The sequence below is a fragment of the Sciurus carolinensis genome, chromosome 15 (assembly GCF_902686445.1).
Source record: "Sciurus carolinensis chromosome 15, mSciCar1.2, whole genome shotgun sequence".
NCBI lineage: Eukaryota > Metazoa > Chordata > Mammalia > Rodentia > Sciuridae > Sciurus > Sciurus carolinensis.
Genome location: NC_062227.1, coordinates 32,207,517 through 32,230,603, shown reverse-complemented (window position 1 = coordinate 32,230,603; position 23,087 = coordinate 32,207,517). Strand labels below are relative to the sequence as shown.

General features: G+C 38.3%; 1 protein-coding gene and 1 pseudogene across 1 annotated transcript in view; one reads left to right on the top strand and one right to left on the bottom strand.

Moving 5' to 3' along the window:
• Nucleotides 1-20,186, bottom strand: part of Mib1 (MIB E3 ubiquitin protein ligase 1) — a 126,649-nt gene extending 106,463 nt beyond the window's left edge. The window contains 1 exon segment of the mRNA XM_047526253.1: nucleotides 19,229-20,186. Within this exon segment, the coding sequence (XP_047382209.1) occupies nucleotides 19,229-19,457 (229 nt within the window). The 5' untranslated portion in view covers nucleotides 19,458-20,186.
• A 2,420-nt stretch (nucleotides 20,187-22,606) lies between these two features.
• LOC124965589 (small nuclear ribonucleoprotein G-like) lies at nucleotides 22,607-22,838 on the top strand (annotated as a pseudogene).
• Nucleotides 22,839-23,087: the final 249 nt, after the last annotated feature.

Below are 23,087 nucleotides of genomic sequence, written 5' to 3'. Positions count from 1 at the left end.
GAAAGATTAACCATGCTAAGTTGGGTAATGAGTGCATGGAGACTCATTATATCATTCCCTATTTTGTCTAAGTTGAGGTCTTTTCAATAAATAAAAGAAAGGAGCCCTTTTCACTCCCGTACAACCTTGGTCCCCCTTGGAGAAGGTAATATGTTCCTTAATATGTTCTAAAAATCAAAATAAAATGTGTTGTACATGCAGGAACTAGAGTACAAAAATAGTAATATTATTACTAAAGTCTACAAGAATTAATACACTATTGCTACTTCCTAAAAAGAAGAGGGGGAAACCTACATTACTCATTTTATATATCCAGGGAAACAGAATTAAACAAAGGGCCAACTTGAATGTGAGACTGTGTTTGAGCTGAGGTTAAGAGGATGGAGGTGGGGGTAGGAAGGAAGCAGGGAGAGGAGGAGAAAGGACAGTACAAGCTCTAAAAAGACTGAAAGGAAACTGGAGTCAGGCACATGGGTACATACCTATAATCCTAGTCACTTGGAATTACAAAGAAGATCAAAAGTTCAAGGCCAGCCTGGGCAACTTAGTGAGATTGTTTAAAAAAAATTTTTTTTTAATGTTTTTTTAGTTGTTCATGAACCTTTATTTTATTTATGTATATGTGGTCTGAGAATCAAACCCAGTGCCTCATACATGCTAGGTAAGCACTCCACCACTGAGCTACAACTCCAGCCCCTCTGTCTCAAAATTTTAAGGGCTGAGAATATACCTCAGAGGTAGAGCACTTGCCTAGCATGGACAAGACCTAAATCCCCAGTATCACATCACCAGGAGAAAGAAGAAAGGAAAGAAAGAAAGCAGGAGAGCAATGCGTATTGGATTACAAAAGGGCAAAATATTCCACGTTTCATGCATAATCCTCTGCAGTCGCCTACCACACAAATGCTTGACTACAGGGACGGGGGTGTCCTTTACTCCTATTGGGGGAAGGGCCCTCTACTACTTTCAAATTCACTCTTTCTGTCATGTGGAAAAAAGGAAGAAAGTGAAAATGACTAAAGAGTCAAGTTATAAGAAGTCTAAAGCATACCAGGTGAGAGCATGGTGGTTTAAATTAGAATGGGGACAGCAAAAGTGAAGAGAAATGGTCAAGAGCTATTTAGGACTCAGTGACTGGGTCAGAATACAAAAGATAGAAGGTATAAATGAGAGCATAAATGAGGTAATACAAGATAAAACAAATACTAAGAGATATTTACAAATAGGCAATTAAGCAGCACATTAAACTGAAATCTAGAATTATTCTGCTTAAAAACAAGAGGGAAAGTACCAAAAAAAAAAATGAATAAGAATATACTCATTAGGGTTGGGTGTAGCTCAGCATATGTGAAGTTCTGGGTTTAATCCCCAGCACCAAAACAACCAAAAAATAAAACCTAGGTCCTCCATTGATAGAAATAGATACCCAAAAAACTAAATCAGAAAAAGAATGAGAAAAGTTTCATAGAAATGATGGATGAGCAAAGCCTTTCAAACAAAGGGAGATCATAGAAGAGCACAGTGTGTTTAATGAACCAAACAGTCTCATGTTTTAGCAGAAACGTGCAATATAATCAGAGATTTGGCTAGGAAATGACAAAAATCAAACACGATTTCTAACCCGTATATTCATATTGTTACATGAAATTGTAAATTTACAGGCACATACCTGTAGTCCAGCTACTAAGGAGGCTGACACAAGAGAATCACTTGAACCCAATATTTGAGAATAGCCTGGGCAACATAACAAGACTTCATCTCAAATATTATATAAATATATACATATATAAATGGTAAAGGCATGTGATTTAAGACCCTAGCTCTGTAAATTGCTAGGTACATATTTAAAATTGACTTAAACTACTCTAGGATCAATATTGTGAAGTATAAATTAAGAAAACACTTCCTTTCACATGAAGGTTATAGTGATAGAGAGGTGAACACACTTTGAAGGAATTTAAAGTAAAATGTAAATGTAAGCAATTATACTGTATTTAATTTTAATAAAGATTTATGAAATTTACTATTCATCTGCTTAATAATTTAGTGCTCAAAATTATCACAATTTCACAATATTTATACAGAAATCAAAGAACTTAACAGGTTCTCAATTTCTTAGAAACAGCACATAAGAAGCAATTATTCATGTGAAATTAAACCCATTTTAGCAAATTACCCACCTTCTCCATGGCTATTCTCTTATTACTATTTTATCTCGGGCTTTTCCCCATAGTCTATGGCTTCCTAGGAGTTGTACCAATCTTCTCAGTTCTTTTCAATTATTTTCAATCCAGAGCTACCAGGCAAAACAGTGCTCCATGCCAGCAGATTATGCACCACTTTTCATCAGTAAATGATGCCTTCTAGGGTGGGCGTTGTGGCTCAGTGGTAGAGCGCTTGCCTCACATGTGTGAGGCACTGGGTTCATACCCCAGCATCACATTTTTAAAAAACTAAACAAAATAAAGTTATCGTGTCCATCTACAACTAAAAATTAAATAAAGACAGAAATACCACATTTGTCTCCTTAAAAAACATGATGATGATGATGACTTCTATATTATGGAAAATTAAATCTGACTGTATCAATCATGAAATTATCACCAGTCATAGGCCCAAAAGAAATTATACCAAAGCTTAAATAAAATGTTCTTGAATTAAAAACCACAGACTTATAGATACACAATTCAAAGCTATAGACATTCACCAATATTATTTATTTTATATTTTTTATGTGGCGCTGAGATTCGAACCCAGTGCCTCACACATGTGAGGCAAGCACTCTACCACTGAGCCACAACCCCAGCCCCCACCAGTATTGTATCCTTCTATCTTTCAGAATATGGATCAAAGGGCTGGGCACAATGGCACATGCCTGTAATCCTAGCAGCACAGGAGGCTGAGGCAGGAGAATCACAAGTTCGAGGACAGCCTCAAGAATTTAGAGGGACCCTGTCTCAAAATAAAAAACTAAAGAGGGTGGGCTGAGGTTGTGACTCAGTGGTAGAGAACTTGCCTAGCATGTGTGAAGCACTGAGTTTGAATCTCAGCACTGCATATAGATAAATAAATGTCCATCAATAACTAAAAATATTAAAAATTTTTTAAAAACTAAAAAGGGCTATGTATGTTACTCAGCAGTTAAGCACCCCTGAATTCAATCCCTAATACCAAAAAAAAAAAAAAAAAAAAGAATATTGTTGAGGGCCGTCTTGGACAAGATGGCGCCTGGCAGTGAGCCAAAGAGCACTGGCTACCAAAATAAGGAAGTACCCAAAAAGGCTGCTTGCTTACTAGTTCCTTGGAGACTTATGACATGTTAACACCAAGCTCAAGGATTGGCCATCTAATATCATGCCGCGCGTGGACAGCTCGTGATTCATATAGTGTTATGCTGGCATTCCTCTGCATGCTCTTCTGCATGACAGAAAGCTTTGCTATAATTGGTTGATAAGCTAGGAGCCTGGGGGAGGAAAGAGGGAGAGAGAAGAAGAAGGAAGATAGTGAGAGAACAAAGGAGACAGAGAAACAGGGAGGACGCAATAAATCTCGTCAAACTAAAGATTAGTGATGTCTCCTTTCTCTGCGCCGGTTCCGCTGCACGGAACAGAATCCATCAAAGGGCTGAGTGTAACTTCTTCCCTCCTAGGGATATAAATGAATACAGAGAAAAAGGCTAGACTTTTCTTTTTTTTGGGGGGGGGCGGGGCTGGGGCTTGAACCTGGGACCTTGTTCATGCTAGACAAGCACTTTACCACTGAGTCACAACTCCAGCTTTAAAAAAAAAAAATTAAAGTATCCAAATAATCCACAAACTGGATTAAACATCCATACTCATCCCTTAGGTTAGTAAAAATTTACTATATTTTGCTTTAAATCATTATGTAATCAATTCCATAGAATGTCCATTTTGAACAATAATTCTATAATTATTTCTACAACTATTACTTCCAACAGAAATACAAAATTAAGTAAAAAAATTGCTCTAGTTTACAAAAAGATAAATGTCTAGGTAAATTCTGAAACCTATCAACAAATTAAGAACTATCATAACCGTTGGATGCAGAATTATTAAAATGGGTTTTGAATTTTCATAAAACTGCAATTTTTAAATATCAAGAATCACAATAGACTTTATGTTTTAAAATTGACAGAATAGTGAAATAAACATATACCCCTGCTTTTATATGCATTATACATAAACTATAGTCCTAGAAAACGGAGTGTATGTTTAAAAGGGAGGCAAGGTATGCCTGGTTGTATTTTCAAAGATGATCATGCTGATTTATAACCCATCCCATGTGCTTATTTTTAGGAGACACCAAATGACACCCCATCATCAACAGATGGGTCCGCTTCTCTCTCCATTGGACCTAGGTAGACATTCCTAATTGCTTCAATCAATAGAGTGCAGAGGAAGTGACAGTATGTGACTTCTTAAAACTAATGAAAACTAATGCAGATGCCATTTATTTGTCCATATCTGTCTTCTACTCTCTCCCCCTCAAGATTCACACCCTATGTGTGCTAGAAGCTGAGAGCCAGCGCATGGTAAGTCTAGCCACACTGAAAAGTCATCACAGAGAGATCACATGGAGAAGAACCATAGTTAAAAATGCCTGAGGAACCCTGGCTATACCAGTCCCCTAGCTGTTTGAGTCTTCCAGCTGAGGGTCCAAATATTGTGCAGTATCAACAAGCCATTCCTCCCCATGCCATTTCCAAAACTGCTGACCCACAGAAGTCATGAGCACATAGATTGTTTTATACCACTCAGTTTTTGGGTGATCTGTTATGTGACCATTGTAATCAGAACAAAGCAAGTTGAAAAAATTTTTTGATGCTTGTTAAACTATAGTTCCCTACAATACAATGTACCAAAAATAAATTCAAGATAAAACAAAGGCTAAATATATTTTTTTAAAAAGCCACAAAGTGCTGCAAAAAGTTAAACAGCATATTTTACAATTTTAAAGAAAGTATTTGTAAGCATGAAACAAACATCAGAAGTCACACGCATGCCAAGTGGGCACACATATACATGGTAGATAACGAGAGATCAATATGAAAACACATGACAAATTCCCGATAATGGCTGGGGTACACAATTTCACATTTTGTTCTTCATGCTTTTGAATTGTTTAAATGTCTATTACAATCATTCTGTTAATTTTATACTTTAAAAAAAATACAAGAGGGCTGAAGATGCAGCTCATTCATAGAGCATTTGCCTAGAACAAACGAGTCCCTAGTTGGATCTCCAGCACCACAAACAAAACACCAATTAAATATACTACTTCAGTGTATGTTGAAGATATGTCAAGAAAGCCAGTCAGATATCCCTGAAAAATAAAAATTGACACAACCTCATAGAAAACCCTTGCAAAGTGTTTCAAATGACTTAGGAGTCTTTGACCCTGCCTTCAAAAAATTTTTAAAGGTATGTCCAAAAATACTCAATTGCATGTAGTAAAGACAAAAATATAACTTAATGATGTTGAAAATATGGGGCTATGTTAATCCATAGAGGAAAATTCATGCAATTTAAACATGTTATAGAAAACATACTGCTGACATGGTAAATCTATTATCATTTTATCAAGTAGTTTGCAAGGAATTAAAGTATAACATTTTTGCCAAAAAAAAAAATAAAAGACATAATAGACAACAGAAACACTAGAAAGATAATTCCCAAAACATGCTGATGGCACTGCACCTTGTGGTTTTCCAAATTTTCTAATTCTTAATTTTTTAATTCTAAGGAGCACCTAGGTGAATAGGAGCACTTAAAATATATGGGGCTGGGGAGATAGCTCAGTCGGTAGAGTGCTTGCTTTGTAAGCACAAGGCCCTGGGTTCGATCCCCAGCACCCAAAAAAATAAAATAAAATATAAGCATCAGAGATAATGTGCGTATCACTTAAAATTGAAAAAGAAAAACAAAAACATGAGGGACCTACGCAAGTATTTACAGAAATCAACTTTCAAATCATTTTACTAATAGGGTATACAGTTGCTACTTATATTCTTACTTTTTAAATCCTTACACGGAGTTATGTCATGCTTATGAAAACATAAGTATACTCCTCATGCCACAATGTCTGATGTTAGCATCTAATAGCTATATTATCTGTTTTACCACAGGAAAGGTGATCCAAAGTATCAGAATTAGTATCAACCACTGCTACCAGTAAATGTCCACACAATGGTTAAGTTCCTGAACAAGGTCTAAAATAGGTCTCCAATTTTGTTACTTTACAAAAAAAGTAAAATGGACTAACAAAGTCAGTATCCAATATGCACTTAGAGGTATATCCTGAACTAACTGTGCAGCTCTTCAGATGAGACTTGGTTAAGGAAAGCGCATAGGGAAAATATATACCCACCTCCCCACAAGACAGAAAAAAATAAAAATTGTTTGCAACTACTATCCTATTTACATATTTTTCATCTCTAAGTTCATTTTCCACAAAGTACAATAACATAACATTCATGAGCTCATAAATGATGTACAGGCTTTCTTTAAAAGGAGCCATTTATTTAGGGTTAGGTTTAGGGTTAGGGATAAGGAGAGCAGTAAGAATGAAGGAAAGAAGGACTGTATAGAGGGAAAATAGGAATGGGAGGGGTGGGGGGGAAGGGAAAAAAAATAAACATCATTGCCCTATGTAAACGTTAAAAAAAAAAAAAAAAAAGGAGCCATTTAAACACACAATGACAACTGGTTAAAAAAAATTCTACAATTCATGGTTTTAAAGAATACTTCAGGAAAACCATTAATGCACACAAAAGCACATCCAAATCCTTTCTTGGATCCCACAGTTCAAATGCCAACAAAGCCATTGAACAGCTGTGAAACAGACTATCCCTCAGAATTGGAAAAAGGTAAACAAAGCAACCCACTCCACTACCAATATGAGCACTATAGAATTTTTAATGAGAATGCAACTGACTTTAAAAGTTAACATTTAAAGAGAACATAAAACAGGAAAAGGGCATTAAATAACAAGGTCAAAATTTTACTGACCTCTTATGGTAGGTAGTATTTTCCCCCCAACTACATTTACCAAATTCATTCTCATAAAACCATTAACCCTGAGGAGACTTACACCTTAAATTTTAATTTCAAGCCGAGTGTGGTGGTGCACGCCTGAAATCCCAGTAACTTGGGAAGCTGAGACAGGAGGATCATAAGTCTGAGACCGGACTCAGCAACTTAGCAAGACCCTGTCTCAAAATAAAAAATAAAAAGAGCTAGGGATGTGGCTCAGTGGTTAAGTGCCTCTGGGTTAAATCTCCAGTCCTGAAAAAAGAAAGAAGAAAAAAAAATTTTTCATTTCAAAACACACTTCTTGGGCTGGAGTTGTGGTTCAGTGGTAGAGCGCTTCGCCTAGCACGAGTGAGGCACTGGGTTTGATTCTAAAAAACATTAAAAAAAAACTAAATAAAAATAAAGGTACTGTATCCAACTAAAAGAATTTTTTTTTAAAAAAACACACTTCTTGCTACAGAATGCCATATTACCTCATGTATTACCCTAGAGAGGTAGTTAATGCTCTTTTCTTATGAAGACATCTGCCACCAATAAATGAACTACCTGATAATAGTTTTTGACTCACTCTATTAAAACTCAAATGACCATCTGCTCTAAGTTTTAATGGCATCTCTCTGAAGTTCAGTAACTTAAGAGAATTTACATAGCTGAAGTCTTTGTGTTGCAAACTTTTATAAAAACAGTAAAGCATGCTACTCAAGATCAATAACCGTAAGTTCTTGAGAAAGCCAGAAAAGCTCAAATTCAAAGCAGTATTTAAAGGAAAATATTAAATTTCCCTATAGACCCCATCCCAATTTCTATTCTTACTTTATACATGTAAATAATAAACTATTCAGCCTTTCAAAACATTTCCCCATACAAAAGATGACAGAAAACTAGCGTTCTCAACAGTTCAGTATATTAAGCACTTCAATATGGAACAAGACTGTCTAAATTAGCAATTATTTAACAGCAAAAGAAAAAAGTCAACCTAATTGCTCATTAACAAGAAAATGGCTACATATTAGGTATACAACAGAATACCTAAAATGAATGTTTGACAGCCACAAAATTCAACAAGGAAGAATCCTTCAATCATATGCTGAATATTTTTAAATTACAGAAGAACACAGTATAACAAATATAGTACTACATACTGTTTACATAGAAAGACATGACACTTAGTAGTGCTTAGTTTCTAAGAGTAATATTTGTTAATATTACCGACTTATCTACTTAAGATATATAAAATATTGTATGATAAATTTTAAAGCTTTTAAAAAATAAAAACAGTTGAGCACAGTGGCACATACCTATAATCCCAGCTACTGGGGAGGCTACAGCAGTAGACTATAAGTTCAAGGCCAGCCTGGGCAATTTAGCAAAAGCTTGCCTCAAAAATAAAATAAAAAAAGGTCTGGAATATGGGCTGGGGTTGTGGCTCAGTGGTGGAGCACTTGCCTAGCATGTGTGAGGCACTGGGTTTGATTCTCAGCACCACATGGAAATAAATAAAATAAAAGTCCATTGACAACTAAAAAAATAATTAAAAAAAAAAAGGGTCTGGAATAAAGCTCAGTGGTAGATAGCTCAGGGTCCAATCCCTGGTAGCACAAAAAATAAAAGTAAAAAATATTCAGTAGACTAGTATGTGGCCTAGCTAATCCACAAAAATTCTTGCCCAAATTAAAAGATTCCACCTAACATTAAAAAGAATTTCTACTGGTCATGAAGGCACATGCCTATAATCCCATTGGCTCAGAAGGGTGAGGCAGGAGGATCACAAGTTCAAAGCCAGCCTCAGCAACTTAGTGAGGTTCTAGGCAACTTAGTGAAACCCTGACTCAATAAAAAATAAAAAAGGACTAGGGATATGACTCAATGGTTAAGTGCCCCTGGACCAATCCCTGGTACCAAAAAGAAAAAAGAATTTATAATTCATTTACCCTTATTCAAATTTAATTAGTTACTGTGGCGTAATTTTATGTTATTCGACCAACCAAGAATTCTATTTCTGATTTATAGATTCACTGACTTTTAACCATAGGGCTGGGATTTTAGCTCAGTGATAGAGCACTTGCCTAAGCAAGTGCAAGGCCCTGGGATCAATCATCCACACTGCAAAAAAAAAAAAAAAAAAAAAAAAAAAAAAAAAAAAAAAAAAAACTTTAACCCAAATCACGTGATAAAAAGTATTACAGATTAATGTGGGTTAACCATCTTGAGTATTCATCTTTATTCTTCCTGAACCATCAAATTACTTAACTTGTTTAAAAATAGTCTCAACTGTAATTAAAATTCTTAATGAGGGCAAGACCTTTGTGACCTACCAGCTGGTTGGTATATTCTACATTCCTGAATCTTGAGAAATTCTAAATTAATAAAAATAGGATTGTTGTTATTAATAATACCAGCCACTAAGTTTGGTGCTGTACATACATTTTTATTTAACCTTTCAGACTCCTAAAATAGGCCTTATTTTTTCTGTCTTATAGATGAAGAAAACAAGGCTCTTGCCTGAAGTCACAGATTAGTAAATGGCAGGCTCAAATTCAAATCCAGGTGGGTCTGATTACAAACTTTACCTTTTGAGTGCTTCATTCTAGCAGGGGTACCCCTCCCCCAATTTAACATGTCTAAAGAATAATAACATATTTAGGACATCATGTTAATAAGTCTAATATTTAATTTCAAAGAGTTTCATTTTAAATGTCAAAAAGATCTTTTTAATTTCAACAATGTAAGAAAGAAAACACCATCTACTTCCAAACATTTTTTTTTTCATGATAAGATGTACTGGGCATTGAACCCAGGGGCACTTTACCACTGAGTCACATCCTCAACCCTTTTTATTTTTTTATTTTAAGACAGGGTCTCACTAAATTGCTTAGGGCCTTGATATGTTGCTGAGGTTGGCCACAAACTTAACAATTCTCCTGCCTTCCACTGAGATTACAGGCATGCACCACCATGCTTGGCTCCAACCAATATTTCATTTGCATTAAGAAAATGTCTCTGGGACTGGGGTTGTGGCTCAGTAGTAGAGCACCTGCCTAGCACACGTGAGGCACTGGGTTCGATCCTCAGCACCACAGAGGAATAAAACAAAGATATTGAGTCCAGCTACAACTAAGAAAAAAATTTTTAAAAAAAGAAAGAAAATGTCTTTGACAGTATCTCCCCAAAATCTATAACTCTCCCATCACATCTTTAAATTCTTCTATTAAAAAAGAATTAATTTCAAAATCAGCATAGACAGTATTTAATCATGTCATTTATAAGAGAAATTCCTATAATAAATTAACATAGAAATTAAACACAAACCAGGCATAGTAAACATGCATCTGTGATCCCCACGGGTCTAAAATTCCAGTGACTTGGGAGGCTATCGTTCCCTCTGCTCGCAGAGAGAGACACGACAAACATCTGAAGCTTTGGAAGTTTATTGTGCACAGTCTTCCTTTCTTTCCCTCTTTTCTATCCCTTTCTCTCTTTTCTTTCTCTCGCTCTCTTTCCCTCTGCTTAACTCTCGCCTGCTCCGGTCGCTCCGCTTCTCCCGCTCGGCTCACACCTGCTTCGGCCGCTCCGCTTCTCCCACTCGGCTCTCGCCCTCGCTCGCACTCTTCTTCCTCGCTTCTACTCCTACTCTCAGCTTCTTCCTACTCTCAGCTTCTCTCTACTCCCCCACCCATCAAGCTTATATACACTTCAACCAATCAGGGGAGAGCACACGAGGTAAACGCGAGGATAGCTGCAGGCATAGAATAGGTACACGAGGGGGGCATGCTCTAATCACATCGTTAACTAGCCAATCATTGGAATTTGCTGGTTGTTTACTGTATAGCTGGCCGCTTTTGGCTCAGCGCCAGGCACCATCTTGACCGTGCCCAAGGATGGGGGTCCCGGAAACCCCGACAGGAGGCTGAGGCAAGGAGGATCACAAGTTTGAGGCCAGCCTCAGCAATTTAGTGAGACCCAGTCTCAGAATAAAAAATAAAAAAATAAAAAGGGCTGAGGATGTAGCTCAATGGTAAAGAGTCCCAGGTTCAATTCCCAATACTGCAAAAACACAGAAGGAAAAAAGTGTACCCAAAGATATATATATACACACACACATATATGCACATATAAGAATGCTTGTTGCAGCATTGTTAAAATTACCAGAAAGGGGCTGGGAATGTAATTCAGTGGTAGAGTGCTTGCCCTCTAGGATGTGTGAGGTCCCTGATTCAATCCCCAGTACCACAAAAATAAATAAATAAAATAAAATGACAAAAAAGGAAACAATGTAAAAGAGAATGATTAAATAAAACATTTTTAACTATTAAATACCCTGTTCCTACTAAAAAGAGTAAAATATTGGTATGCGCTATCACAGAAAGATACCTAAGACAGAAATAATGGGAAAAAATAAAAAGAATGCTGAGGGGCTGGGATTGTGGCTCAGTGGTAGAGCACTTGCCTAGCATGTGTGAGGCAATGGGTTCTATTCTCAGCCCCACATATAAATAAATTAAAAATAAAGGTCCATCAATAACTAAAAAAAATTTTTAAAAAAGAATGCTGAAGAACACATTTAACGTACCTTTGTCAAAGGAGAGATGAGTATACATATATATTTCTCTACAAGTAGAGTGTTTAAGGTATAAAAATAATTGTCACTTTTACTATATAAGGAGTAAAATTATTTATAAGGCAAACAAAACATTTATCAAGTAGAAATAAGCACAAAACTACCGTCAGCCTTCTGTATTCACCCATTGAATGAAAATATTATTTAAAAAACCCATGTCTGTACTGAACATGTACAGACTTTTTCCTTGTTGTTATTCCCTAAATAAAAAGTATAACAACTATTTACACAGGATTTACTTTGCAATTAGATATTGTAAGTAACCTACAGATTACTTAAAATATACAGAAGAACATGTATAGATTATATGAAAATATTGCTTCATTTTATATGAGAGACTTGAGTATCCTTGGATTTTGGTATCTTCAGGAGTTCCTGGAATCAATCCCCTGAAGATACCAAGGCACAACTATACAATAAAATCTCAGTTGTACAAAAAAAAAAAAGGAAGGAAAAAAGAAAAGATAATCACAAGCACTGGACATTTCATTTCTAAACTGGTTATTTAAATTTTATAATCAATTTTCCCACAGGAAAAGTATAGTGATAATTTCTGAACTACTGAACTTTAAGTGGAAGCATGACAAAGGAGAAAAGCAATGAACTAGGTGTTCATCCCTACTTTCTGCCATTCACAAGCTTTGTGACTAGACAGTTTAATCTGAGGGAGCCTGAGTCACCTTTTGTTATTTTAGGATAATTACCTCTCTAACCTCAGATCAAATGAGTCAAAAACTCTTTGAAAAAGCAAATTTTGTGGATAAGGCTATAAGTATACTACCATAAACATATAGTAAGATAGTACTACACTTGTGAAAAAATACATATATCAGAAAACTGTTATATGTTCCTTTTGTGAGGTGGGTTGGGATCCTGGGGATTGAAACCAGGGCCTTATGCATGCTAGGCAAGTGCTCTACCACTGAAAAATATACCCAGTTCCTTTTACTTTTTATTTGAGAATGAGTCTCACTAAGTTGCTGAGGCTAGCCTGTGATCCTGCTGCCTTAGCATCCCCAGTAAGTGGGATTACAGGTATGTGTCATCACACCCGCCTAACTTTATTTCTTTGTGTACACTCTTCTCCCAGACTACCAGTCTACTTTTAGAAACATATATTATTCTAACAATAAATCAAGGTTTGAAATCTGTGGGGAGAAATAAAAACAGAGAGCTTGAGCATCTCAAGTAGACAAATAGTCACTTAATATCCTGCCTGCTATTCGAAGTGTGTCCATGAGTAATATGTTCATTACCTAGAAGCTTATTAAAAATACTCTTGTAGAATCACAGACCTACTGAATCAGAAGCTGCATTTTAAAAGGTCCCCAGGATATCTGTGTTTACTAAAGTTTGAGAAGTACTAACATACAGGTCTACTACTTGATTTAATGAGGTGCTCAATCAAGCTGTAATCTAGTGGTAGTCTAGCATGCTTGAGGCCCTGGGTTCAATCCCCACTATGAATAAATAAATAAATGGATCATTACTTAAAACATTATTAGCAGACAGAAATAAAAAATAAAAGTTCTTTTATAAACATCTTTAAAATCAGCAGGATCCTCACAAAAATAAAGTTTTCCTTATAGAGGCCATTAGCAAGAAATCTCTCATAATATTTCAACCTTTGCTGGTCTGGCACCCTTTCCCCATTGTTCCCTCAAGTCCTATTTTAACCTAATGCTCTATTCTCTGACAATATCCTTTTCTACTACAGATCTAGAAACAAATTAAAAAAGGAAAAAGTGAGAATTATTAATCCATTTCCTTCCCCACTCCCACTGGTCAACCAGAGTCAGCACTTTGAAACCTTCAACTGAATAGTTTTTCCACATGTGACCTGAGAAACAGTCTTTGCTAGGAAAGGAAATAAAAGATGAAGAGTTGCCCCTAAAACACGTTGTACCAACTACAACTGGAAGCTAATTTTGAGTAAACATTTTAAGGGCTAGAGTGCTTGCCTAGAATAAACTTGATTTTCTTTACCTATAAGTTTTTGTTATACATACCAAGAATAACACAAAGAACCTTATAGGAAATACAAATATTTTCAATTCTCTTTGGTAACAATATAATACTGTAGTCAAGTGATTACAAAACTAGCACAAGTAAAAACATTTTCCCCAAATCATGTAAATTAGTATCTAAATGATACAATGTCAACTATGCCTACTTGATTATAGACTTCACAAAATTAACATCAAACTAATTAAATAATAACCCATATATTTCCACAACCTTCTTGCTGACTACAATTTAATCAAAAGTATCTGGATACAAAATGCAAGTTTTATCATTCAAACATATACCAAATGTTCCTCTTTGTAAAGTTCAACTATCCCAGAACATAAATTTAAAAATGTATCTCCTGAAAGAAAAAACAGACATACCAAAATATTTCAGACCCATGTACAACTCCCAGATTAAAATCTCCAACATGTGGTAAGGGGATAAGAGAAAGATTCAAAATGACCCAATCATTCCAGAATCTTTAACCCTTAGAAAAGTTCCAACAAATTTTATGTTGAAGGTTGTGCATTTCTTAATTCCCAAACATTCTGCAATAAAATTTCTGTTCCTTCAATGTGGATATAAGTAGAGCACAAAAAATGAATAATCAGTTGGGTGCAGTGGCATGACTATAATTTCAGGTCAACCTCAGCAACTTGGTGAGACAATGTCTCAAAAAAATTTTAAAAATAAAATAAAAGGGCCAAGAATGTAGCTAAGTGATAGAGTACCCCTGATTTCAATTCCCAGTACCTCAACCAAAAAATAAAAATGAATACAAAGGCAACCACAGTTCTTCTGGTAAACACCATAACACCAAGTCCTTTTTTTGTTTGTTTCTGTAATTAACTATAACATGTAAAATACATAAAAATATAACAAACACCAATGAACCCACCATCCAGTTTAAGACTGAGCATGACCAAAATAAAGTCCCTACTTTACTTCTGCCAATTGTACTTCACTCCCTTCACAATAAAGATATCCATTCCCCTGAATATGGTATTTATCTTTATGTTTTTGGCATACATTTACTACACACTTACATATCCCTAAACCAATTTTGTCCTGGCCAGGGGACCTTTGTCAACGTCTAGACATTATGAGTTATCATAAGGGAGCAGGTGCTACTGCATCACAGGCAGAGACCAGGAATGTCAGCCTACAAAGCACAGGACACACCTACAATAGAGTTATCCTATCTAGTTCAAAAATGTCAGCTGGGTGCAGTGGCACACACCTGTAATCCCAGCAACCTGGGAGACTGAGGCAGGAGGATCACAAGTTCAAGACTCCAGTACCCACCCAAAAAATATATTGTAGAGTAACACACTAAATTATTTACCTCCTTCACATTGACATTGCACTGAAAAGTACAGAAGCCAACAGGGGATAAACCTGCTGGTGACAGCCAAGTTAACACTCTTATTAATGAGCTAAATGAATAACATATACCTCCTGGTCAGATTCACTAAGAAGGACAAAACACCATTTCTATGGTACTCTTGTCCAAAATACATAATCTGAATTGAAACATGAGACAAACCTAATTTGAGGGACAAATGTGATTACTGGCCAATGTCTAGATCATAAAAGACAAAAGGAGAAACTGGACCAGACTAAAGACTACTAAATACAATGTATAATTCTGAACCACAGAAGGAACATTAGTGGAACAACTGATAAAGCTGCATAAGGCATATAGGTCAGTACTACTGTATTACTGCTAATTTCCTGGTTTTAATAATCATAGTAAGACACTAACATTATGAAGTTTTAAGTTCAACTATTATGTAAATAAATATCAAGTATTAAATATAATACATAGAGTAAATCTTGCAGAATGTAATTAAATGTCAAGGGATATTAATAATTAAATATTTTGAAGAAGAAAAAAAAAAAAAACACTGGAAGTAGTATTATAGTCCTGGGGCAAAACCAGAAGCAAGAACTTATGATTTGTTCAATCCTTTAATAATAAAAATCCTGATGAAATTAAACCATAAAAACTAAAATACATTTCACATGAAGGATGGCCATCTGCATCTAGAAGCACTTCTAAAATGCTTGCTAAAGGCTGGGACATACCTCAGTGGTAGAATATATTCGAGGTCCGTGGTTCAATCCCCAGCACCAAAAAAAATAAGTTATTAAGAGATATAGCTCAGTTTGTAGGGTGCTTGCCTGTCAAACACAAGGTCCTGGGTTCAATCTCCAGCACCGCAAAAAAAAAAAAAAAAAAAAAAAAAAAAAAGATGAACTGCTACATATAACAAAGTGTAAAATTATCTCATAAATTAAACTAAAATTCTAAAACAGTTACCTATGAAAAACACCTATATAAAGATAATGAAATCATTAATAAGACAGGTAACACTTCCTTCTACAAAACACAGGCAACATTAGCATCCCTCCAAAAATCACTATAGATATTGGTCAAATTACATTATGTCAGGTGCACATATGAACATGTAACAACAAATCCCATCATTAGGTACAACTATAATGCACCAATTAAAAAAAAGTGGGGGTGGGGCTGGGTTGTGGCTCAGTGGTGGAGCACTTGCCTAGCATGTGTGAGGCCCTGGGTTCCATCCTCAATAACACATAAAAATAAAATAAAGGTATTATGTCCACCTATAACTAAAATAAAAATATTTTTTAAAAAGTAGGGGGAAAAAAATCACCATAAGACAGGCAAGGGCCCATGCCTACAATCCCAGTAACCAAAAGGCTAAGGCATAAAGATCAATTTAGTGAGACCCTGTCTCAAAATAAAAAATTAGTAAATAAGGGATGGGGATGTGCTCAGTGGTAGTATCTCTGGATTTAATCCCCAGTACCCACCCCCCCACACACACACAAAAGTCACTACAGAAGGTAATAAAAATAAGTTCTGGTATTCTATTACATTGGGAGTATGACTATCAACAATGATAATGTGCTATATAATTTCATAAAACTAGAAAAAAGAATTTTGAATATATACATCACAGATGATAAAAAGGATAACTATAGTTCAGGGTATGTTTTGGAGTACTATTTGGGTTTTTTTTTGGGGGGGTGGGCAGTCATACTGGGGATTGAACCCAGGGACACTTTACCACTGAGTCACATTCCCAGCCCTTTTTATTTTTTTTCTGAGACAAGGTCTCACTATGTTGCTGAGACTGGCTTCAAACTTGCAGTCCTGCTTCAGTTGGGATAACAGGCACTGTGCCCAGCTCAGGGTCTGTTAAACTTTACATTTATCCGAGAAATATATTCAAATTTCCCCCAAAACCTACAATTACTGATCCCAAGAATTCCTCCTAATTATTGAGTTGTGGTCAGACTTCAGCATAAACTAACATGACAAAATTTAAAAGTATGCAGAAACAGGCATATGTTACTGGGACTATAAAGTGTAAAATGTCTGCACAATGTAGTTAGTCAACATCTATCAAAAGCCCGGGACTGGGTTTGTGGCTCAGTGGTAGAGCACCTGTCTGGTACCTGTGAGGCACTGGGTTCAATTCTCAGTACCACTATAAATAAATAAAAATAAAGGTTCATCAACAACTAAAAATATATATATATATTAAAAAAAAAAAAAAAAAAAAAAAAAAAAAAAGCCCAGTTCTGTAATCCCAGAGGCTTGGGAGGCTGAAGCAGGATGATCTCAAGTTCAAAGCCAAGCCTCAGTGAAAGTGAGGTTCTAAGTAACTTAGTGAGAACCTGTCTCTAAATAAAATACAAAATAGGGCTGGGGATGTGGCTCAGTGGTCAAGAGCCCCTGAATTCAATCCCCCGTACGCTCCCCACCACCAAAAAAAAAAAAGAAAGAAAAAGTTTAAATATGTGCATGCTTCCCCCCCCACCCTTTTTTTTTTTGCAGTGCTGGGGATCGAACCCAGGGCCTTGTGCTTGCAAGGCAAGCACTCTACCGACTGAGCTATCTCCCCAGCCTGTATGTGCATGCTTTGATGCAACAATTCTACTTCCGAAGTACTTAGCACATATGCAAAGATAAATTTACAGAATCTTATTCACTGCATCATTTTCAGTAACAAGTCCTAATACAAACACCTTTAAATAAAGTACTGGTTAAACAAATTTCTGCAGTCACTGGAATACTATGCAGCCATAAAAGAACAAGGTAGACCTACACAAACACGCTAACAAGGCACAATTATCAATGTAGTATTAAGCCAAAAAGCACACACTCAAGAGTAAATAAAATTTAAGACCATGTGTATTAAGGCGAATAGATTTGTATTTTCAGTATATTCATATCTATGTTTACAATACATGGTGTATTCTGTAAGAATACACAAGAAACAGAACCATGACTACCTCTTTTTGCACTGTTGAATCATTTTATTTTCTTTTGGTCATGCACACAGATCCTTTGTGGTATATAAAAGGCTGGTTAACAAACAATTTTATAAATTACCTGTGCAAAAACTGAATTGACTTGTTAATTTCTATTACTGCTTTTTTTTTTAATTGCTGCCAGCAAAAACTATGAGCTCATTTCAAGATTTGTCAGGCAAGGTTGGGTATATAGCTCAATGGTAAAATGCTGGCCAGCATGTGTGAGGCCCTGGGTTCAATCCCCAGCACTAAATAAATAAATAAATAAACAATTTTGTTAGGCTTTGTCAAATTCAATCATAATATCTTAGAAGCAGCTCATTTAGAAATTCTGATAAGTATCCAATTTAAAATTTTCTACTGAATACAATCACCAAGGATAAATCTGTGAAAATGAATTAGATTAAAATAAAGCAGGTATTTATTTTGTGAGAGCAAGCCTTCAGTTTATCATATTAAAAAATTAGTCAATAACAAGAAGATCCCTATAATGTAGTGAATCAAGAAGGGCACCAACTCCCTAAGTGAATGAGTGAGAACCTGACATCACCTTACTGAGAGGGGATGCTAACAAACCAGGAAATCAGGTGTTTCCAAATCACCTAAAAGAAGTATTTAATACAAAGTTGTTCAAGAGCTCACACTATTTTTCCCTCTATTGATACAAACATAAAAAGTTAAAAAAATTTAGGAAAAAATCATTTCAGAGAGTTCCAAATAGGTATCATTCGACGACTCAACTTCAAGTCATTCTGTGTCACAGTGGGCAACAACAACAAAAAAAGCTATCACCACAAATAGGAAGCACGAACGGCCCCTTGGCAACTCAGCACCATATGGCAAGGCAAGCCTCCCTTCAAACAGTTATTACTTGATGGCTGATTAATTTCAATGGCTTATTAGACAGGCCTCTCCAGACCCCATCCCTACAGGAGGAGGAGGGGAACTGTGTCTGTTGTCTTCTCGGTGCTTTGTGTCTTGCAGGCTTGAAAGCATCCTGGTGATGGAACTGCCATTACTTCCCTTGAAAGGGGGTCTTTTCGGCTAGTTTTTGTTTACCCTGTAGAGAACTAAAATTCCATGTGGCTCTCCCCTTTCGGTTCACTCCAGTCGAGGGAGGCGGCCCCGATGCCCATAGGAGCCTGGCCCCTTCCCCAAAGCGAGCAGGCCCCGCCAGGTGTCGATGACTTACCAGTGGGCGCGCTGTCCAGGATGCGCAGGTCGTAGGCCCCGGAGCAGCGGTAGTTGGCAGCGGTGCCGTTGTCCCACACCACCACCACCTCCTCGGGGCTCTCGAAGCTCCGGACGGTGCCCACATGGCCCTCTCCGCCGTCCTGCTTCCCCCACTTCCAATCTGGGCCGCGCACTACCCGGGCCCCGACCCCTTCTACCATCACCCGGTTATTGCGCGAGTTACTCATCGGGGCCCGGGCGGTGGGCTCCGCCGCTGCCGCCGCCGCTGCCGCCGGAGGGCCCGTGAGAGAATTGGGCCCGGGCCGGACTCTCGGCGCCGGCGGGGGCGGCAGCGAGCCCCGGGGGACGTGGGAATAACTCACGGGGGCGGCGGCGCGGTCCCCGGGGAGTCCACAGCCGCTGCCCAGCCGTCGCCGCCGCGCCCCCCGCTCGGACTGGAGTCCGGCCCGCTGTGGCTCGGAGGCGGCGGCGGCGAGCAGACAGAGGGGAGGGGGCCGTGGGCGGGGACTCTCCCGCTTCCTCCGGGCTCCCCGGCCGGGCTACAGCGACGGCCGCCAGGAAACCTCGCTCTCCCCCGGCCGGGAGCGCGGGGAGCGCAGAGGGCCGGGGGAGGCTCGCCCGGAGGGGACGGCGAGGGCGGCGGGGGGCAAGCCGAAATGCTGGCCTTTACTCTCCCCCGACCCCTCGCTCCGGGGTGGGCGCCCGAGCGCCGGCGCCGCCTCCTCCCCCGTAGGCAGCGGTGGTACCTCCCGGCGTCCGGCGAGCACCCGGGCCCAGGGGCCCCCTTCTCTCTGCCCCCGCGCACGCCGCCGCGCTCCGCCCCGCCACAGAGTCCCCGCCGGGCGAGAGCGGCTCCACATCCGGGTACTGCCGCACTCAAGGCCGGAGCAGCACCTTCTCTGAGTGACTGGGAAGGGGATCCTTAGCAATAAAGGGTGGTAAAGGTTTAGGAGAGTCGCGAGATTGAGGAAAGAAAGGAGACGAAAACCGATCTCTAAGCGTCCCTTCACGGCCCAGTGAGAATGCGCATGCGCGAGGTCGGGTAAAAAGGGGGTCGAAAGCCCAGCTCACGCCCGAGGTGGTGAAGGGGCGGGTTACTGGAGTTGCCTCCCCGTGATGCGGCGCGCCCCATTGGCTATGAGGGAAGGGGCGGGCCTACCTGGAGGTGGGGGCTGCAGGAAGTGAGGATGGGGATGCCACCCAGGCGCTGAACCTGCTTGAGTCGGGAGGTCAGTTGGCAAATTCTAGTGTTCTTGGGTGCACTAAGTGAATTTGGGATTCTATACTGTTTTGGTTTTCCTTTTTAACGGGGGCGGGAATAAGAGACATTATAGCACAGGTTAAGGGCGACCCATGTTTTTGTACGTGTAAATTGAAAGCATTTTAAACCAGAGTGGGGGATTAGTTATGTCTTTTTAAGATGAACTTAAGTGGCGTTGAAAATTATTAGCTAAGGTGAAAGCCTTTTGGAAAATTGTTTTGTCTTTATGCAGAGGCAGGCTAGTAAGTAGACTCCAAACTTTGTCCATTAGTAACTGTTCTCCTGCTGGGCGTAGTGGCCCATACCTGTAATCCCAGCAACTCAGGAGTCTGAGGCAGGAGAATCGAAAGTTCAGGCTAGCCTCAGCAGTTTAGCTAGTCCCTCAACAACTTAGAGAGACCCTGGGTCAAAATAAAAATTGAAAGAACGGGCGTGGTAGGGCCTGTAATCCCAGAGGCTCGTGAAGCTGAGGCAGTAAGACCAAGAGTTCAAAGCCAGCCTCAGCAATGTAGCGAGGCCATAAGCAACTCAGTGAGACCCTGTCTCTAAATAAAATACAAAAAAGGACTGGGGATATGGTTCAGTAGTTAAGCGCTCCTTGGTTCAATCCCCAGTACCAAAAAAGAAGAAAAATAAATAAAAGAAAGAAAGGAACTGGGGGTGTAGTTCAGAAGTAAAGCACCCCTAGATTCAATCTCCAGTACCAAAAAATGAAAATAAAAAATAACTGTCCCATACTCATGACATAATCCATCCCCTAATTGCAAAATACAACCTTGAAATGAAGATAAGAGGACTGTGAGAGTGGATTCTGGTTACTCTTACTTAAGTGACATTGTGCTGTATATGGTTTAAGACCGCTGTTTCCACAGCCCAGCACGGAAGGGAGTAAGCTCCAGCAGAGTGGATGCGCAAATGGAAAGATGCAAAAGAGGGTGTAAAATGGACTCTGAATTATTATGTAGTGAAATAAACAAAATAGTCTTAATTTTTTCATGTTAATAAAACAATTAGGAAAATACTAATTATGGGGTCCCAAATGCCAAATCAAGCTAATTACATGGATTCAACAATTAAAATGTTTGCTTGGAATAGAGCAGCGAAATTTCTAACTTGTGTTTCAAAATATTTTCACCCTGGAAATTTTAAATGTGTGTTTATTGCCTGAGCTTTTCAACTGTATTTAGTCAAGGGTGCTGTTAAGTATTTCTGCTCTACCAGCTCTTCCTACTGTCTTTGTTATTGTCTCTGGTTTCCTTCTTTCCTTGTCAACCGGTAAACTGATCTGTAAATTGCTAAATTGATTTTTCAAAAAAAGATTTTAGAATAAAATATGGCCACTGTTAACAATTAAACTTTGGCTGACAGTGTAATGTAAGTTCATTGGAGGAAAAGCCAGCTGAGGTGTCAGATACTTAATAGTGTAACTTTATATTGTATATCAAATATATCAGTAATGACTTTCTCCATATTTGTGTTTGACTTACCCAGGAGTTTAATATTGACTATAACATAATCTAACACTAAAATAGGGCCTTTGAGAGCAGCACTGGGGGGATTGAACCCAGGGCCTCATATATGCTAAGCACAGCTCTACCACTGAGCTACACTTCTGTTTTTTTAAATATTTTTAAATTGTCAATGGACATTTATTTATTTTTATGTGGTGCTGAGAATCAAACCCAGTACCTCACACATGCAAAGTAAGAGTTCTACCACAGAGCAACAGCCACAGCCCAGGTTTTTGTTTTTAATACCAGAATTTTATTTTCCCTTAAATGAAGACCTGTAATTCCTTAAACCAAAAAGGAATCTTAAGAGGGGATTTAGGCCAGCGGTTTTCTTTTTTGCTTGCTTACTTACTTGCTTTCATCCTCAGCCAAAGCCTTTGATCCTTCCTGGTACATTTGAACTATACCAGGAGCTCAATATCTAAATAAAGCAGCATAGTGAGGCTGCAGCCCACCTGCAGCCTTCCCTTCTGCCTGCCTTTGCAGGGCTCTGAAGGAACTCCTCAAAACCTCTGGCGCAAAAAATGCTGAATCTACCACGGTAGTGTGAAGGAAAGCAGCCAATTCGATTTCAAAGCATCTCTAAGCCTGCCCAGTAGACAACATGAGCAAAGCTCACCCTCCCGAGCTGAAAAAAATTTATGGACAAGAAGTTATCATTAAAATTAAAGGGCAGCAGACATGTCCAAGGAATATTTCAGGGATTTGACCCCTTTATGAATCTTGTAATAGACGAATGTGTGAAGACGGCAGCTAGTGGGCAACAGAACAATATTGGAATGGTGGTAATACGAGGAAATAGTATCATCATGTTAGAAGCCTTGAAACAGGTGTAAATAATGGCTATTCAGAGAAATCCATGTCCCCTCCCAAAGGACCTGTTTATGAAATAAAAATCAGGTCATGTACATTTTCATATTAAATTTTTTGTTAAATAAACTTTTTAATAGGAAAAAAAAAAAAAAACTTTGGAGTACCATTGACACAAGTATGAAAACCTCAAAGTAGCCCAGTCTCCACATTTGAGATGAAGAAAATTAGACTGGTACTTATTAAGTAACTTGTCCAAGATTACAGAAAAAGTT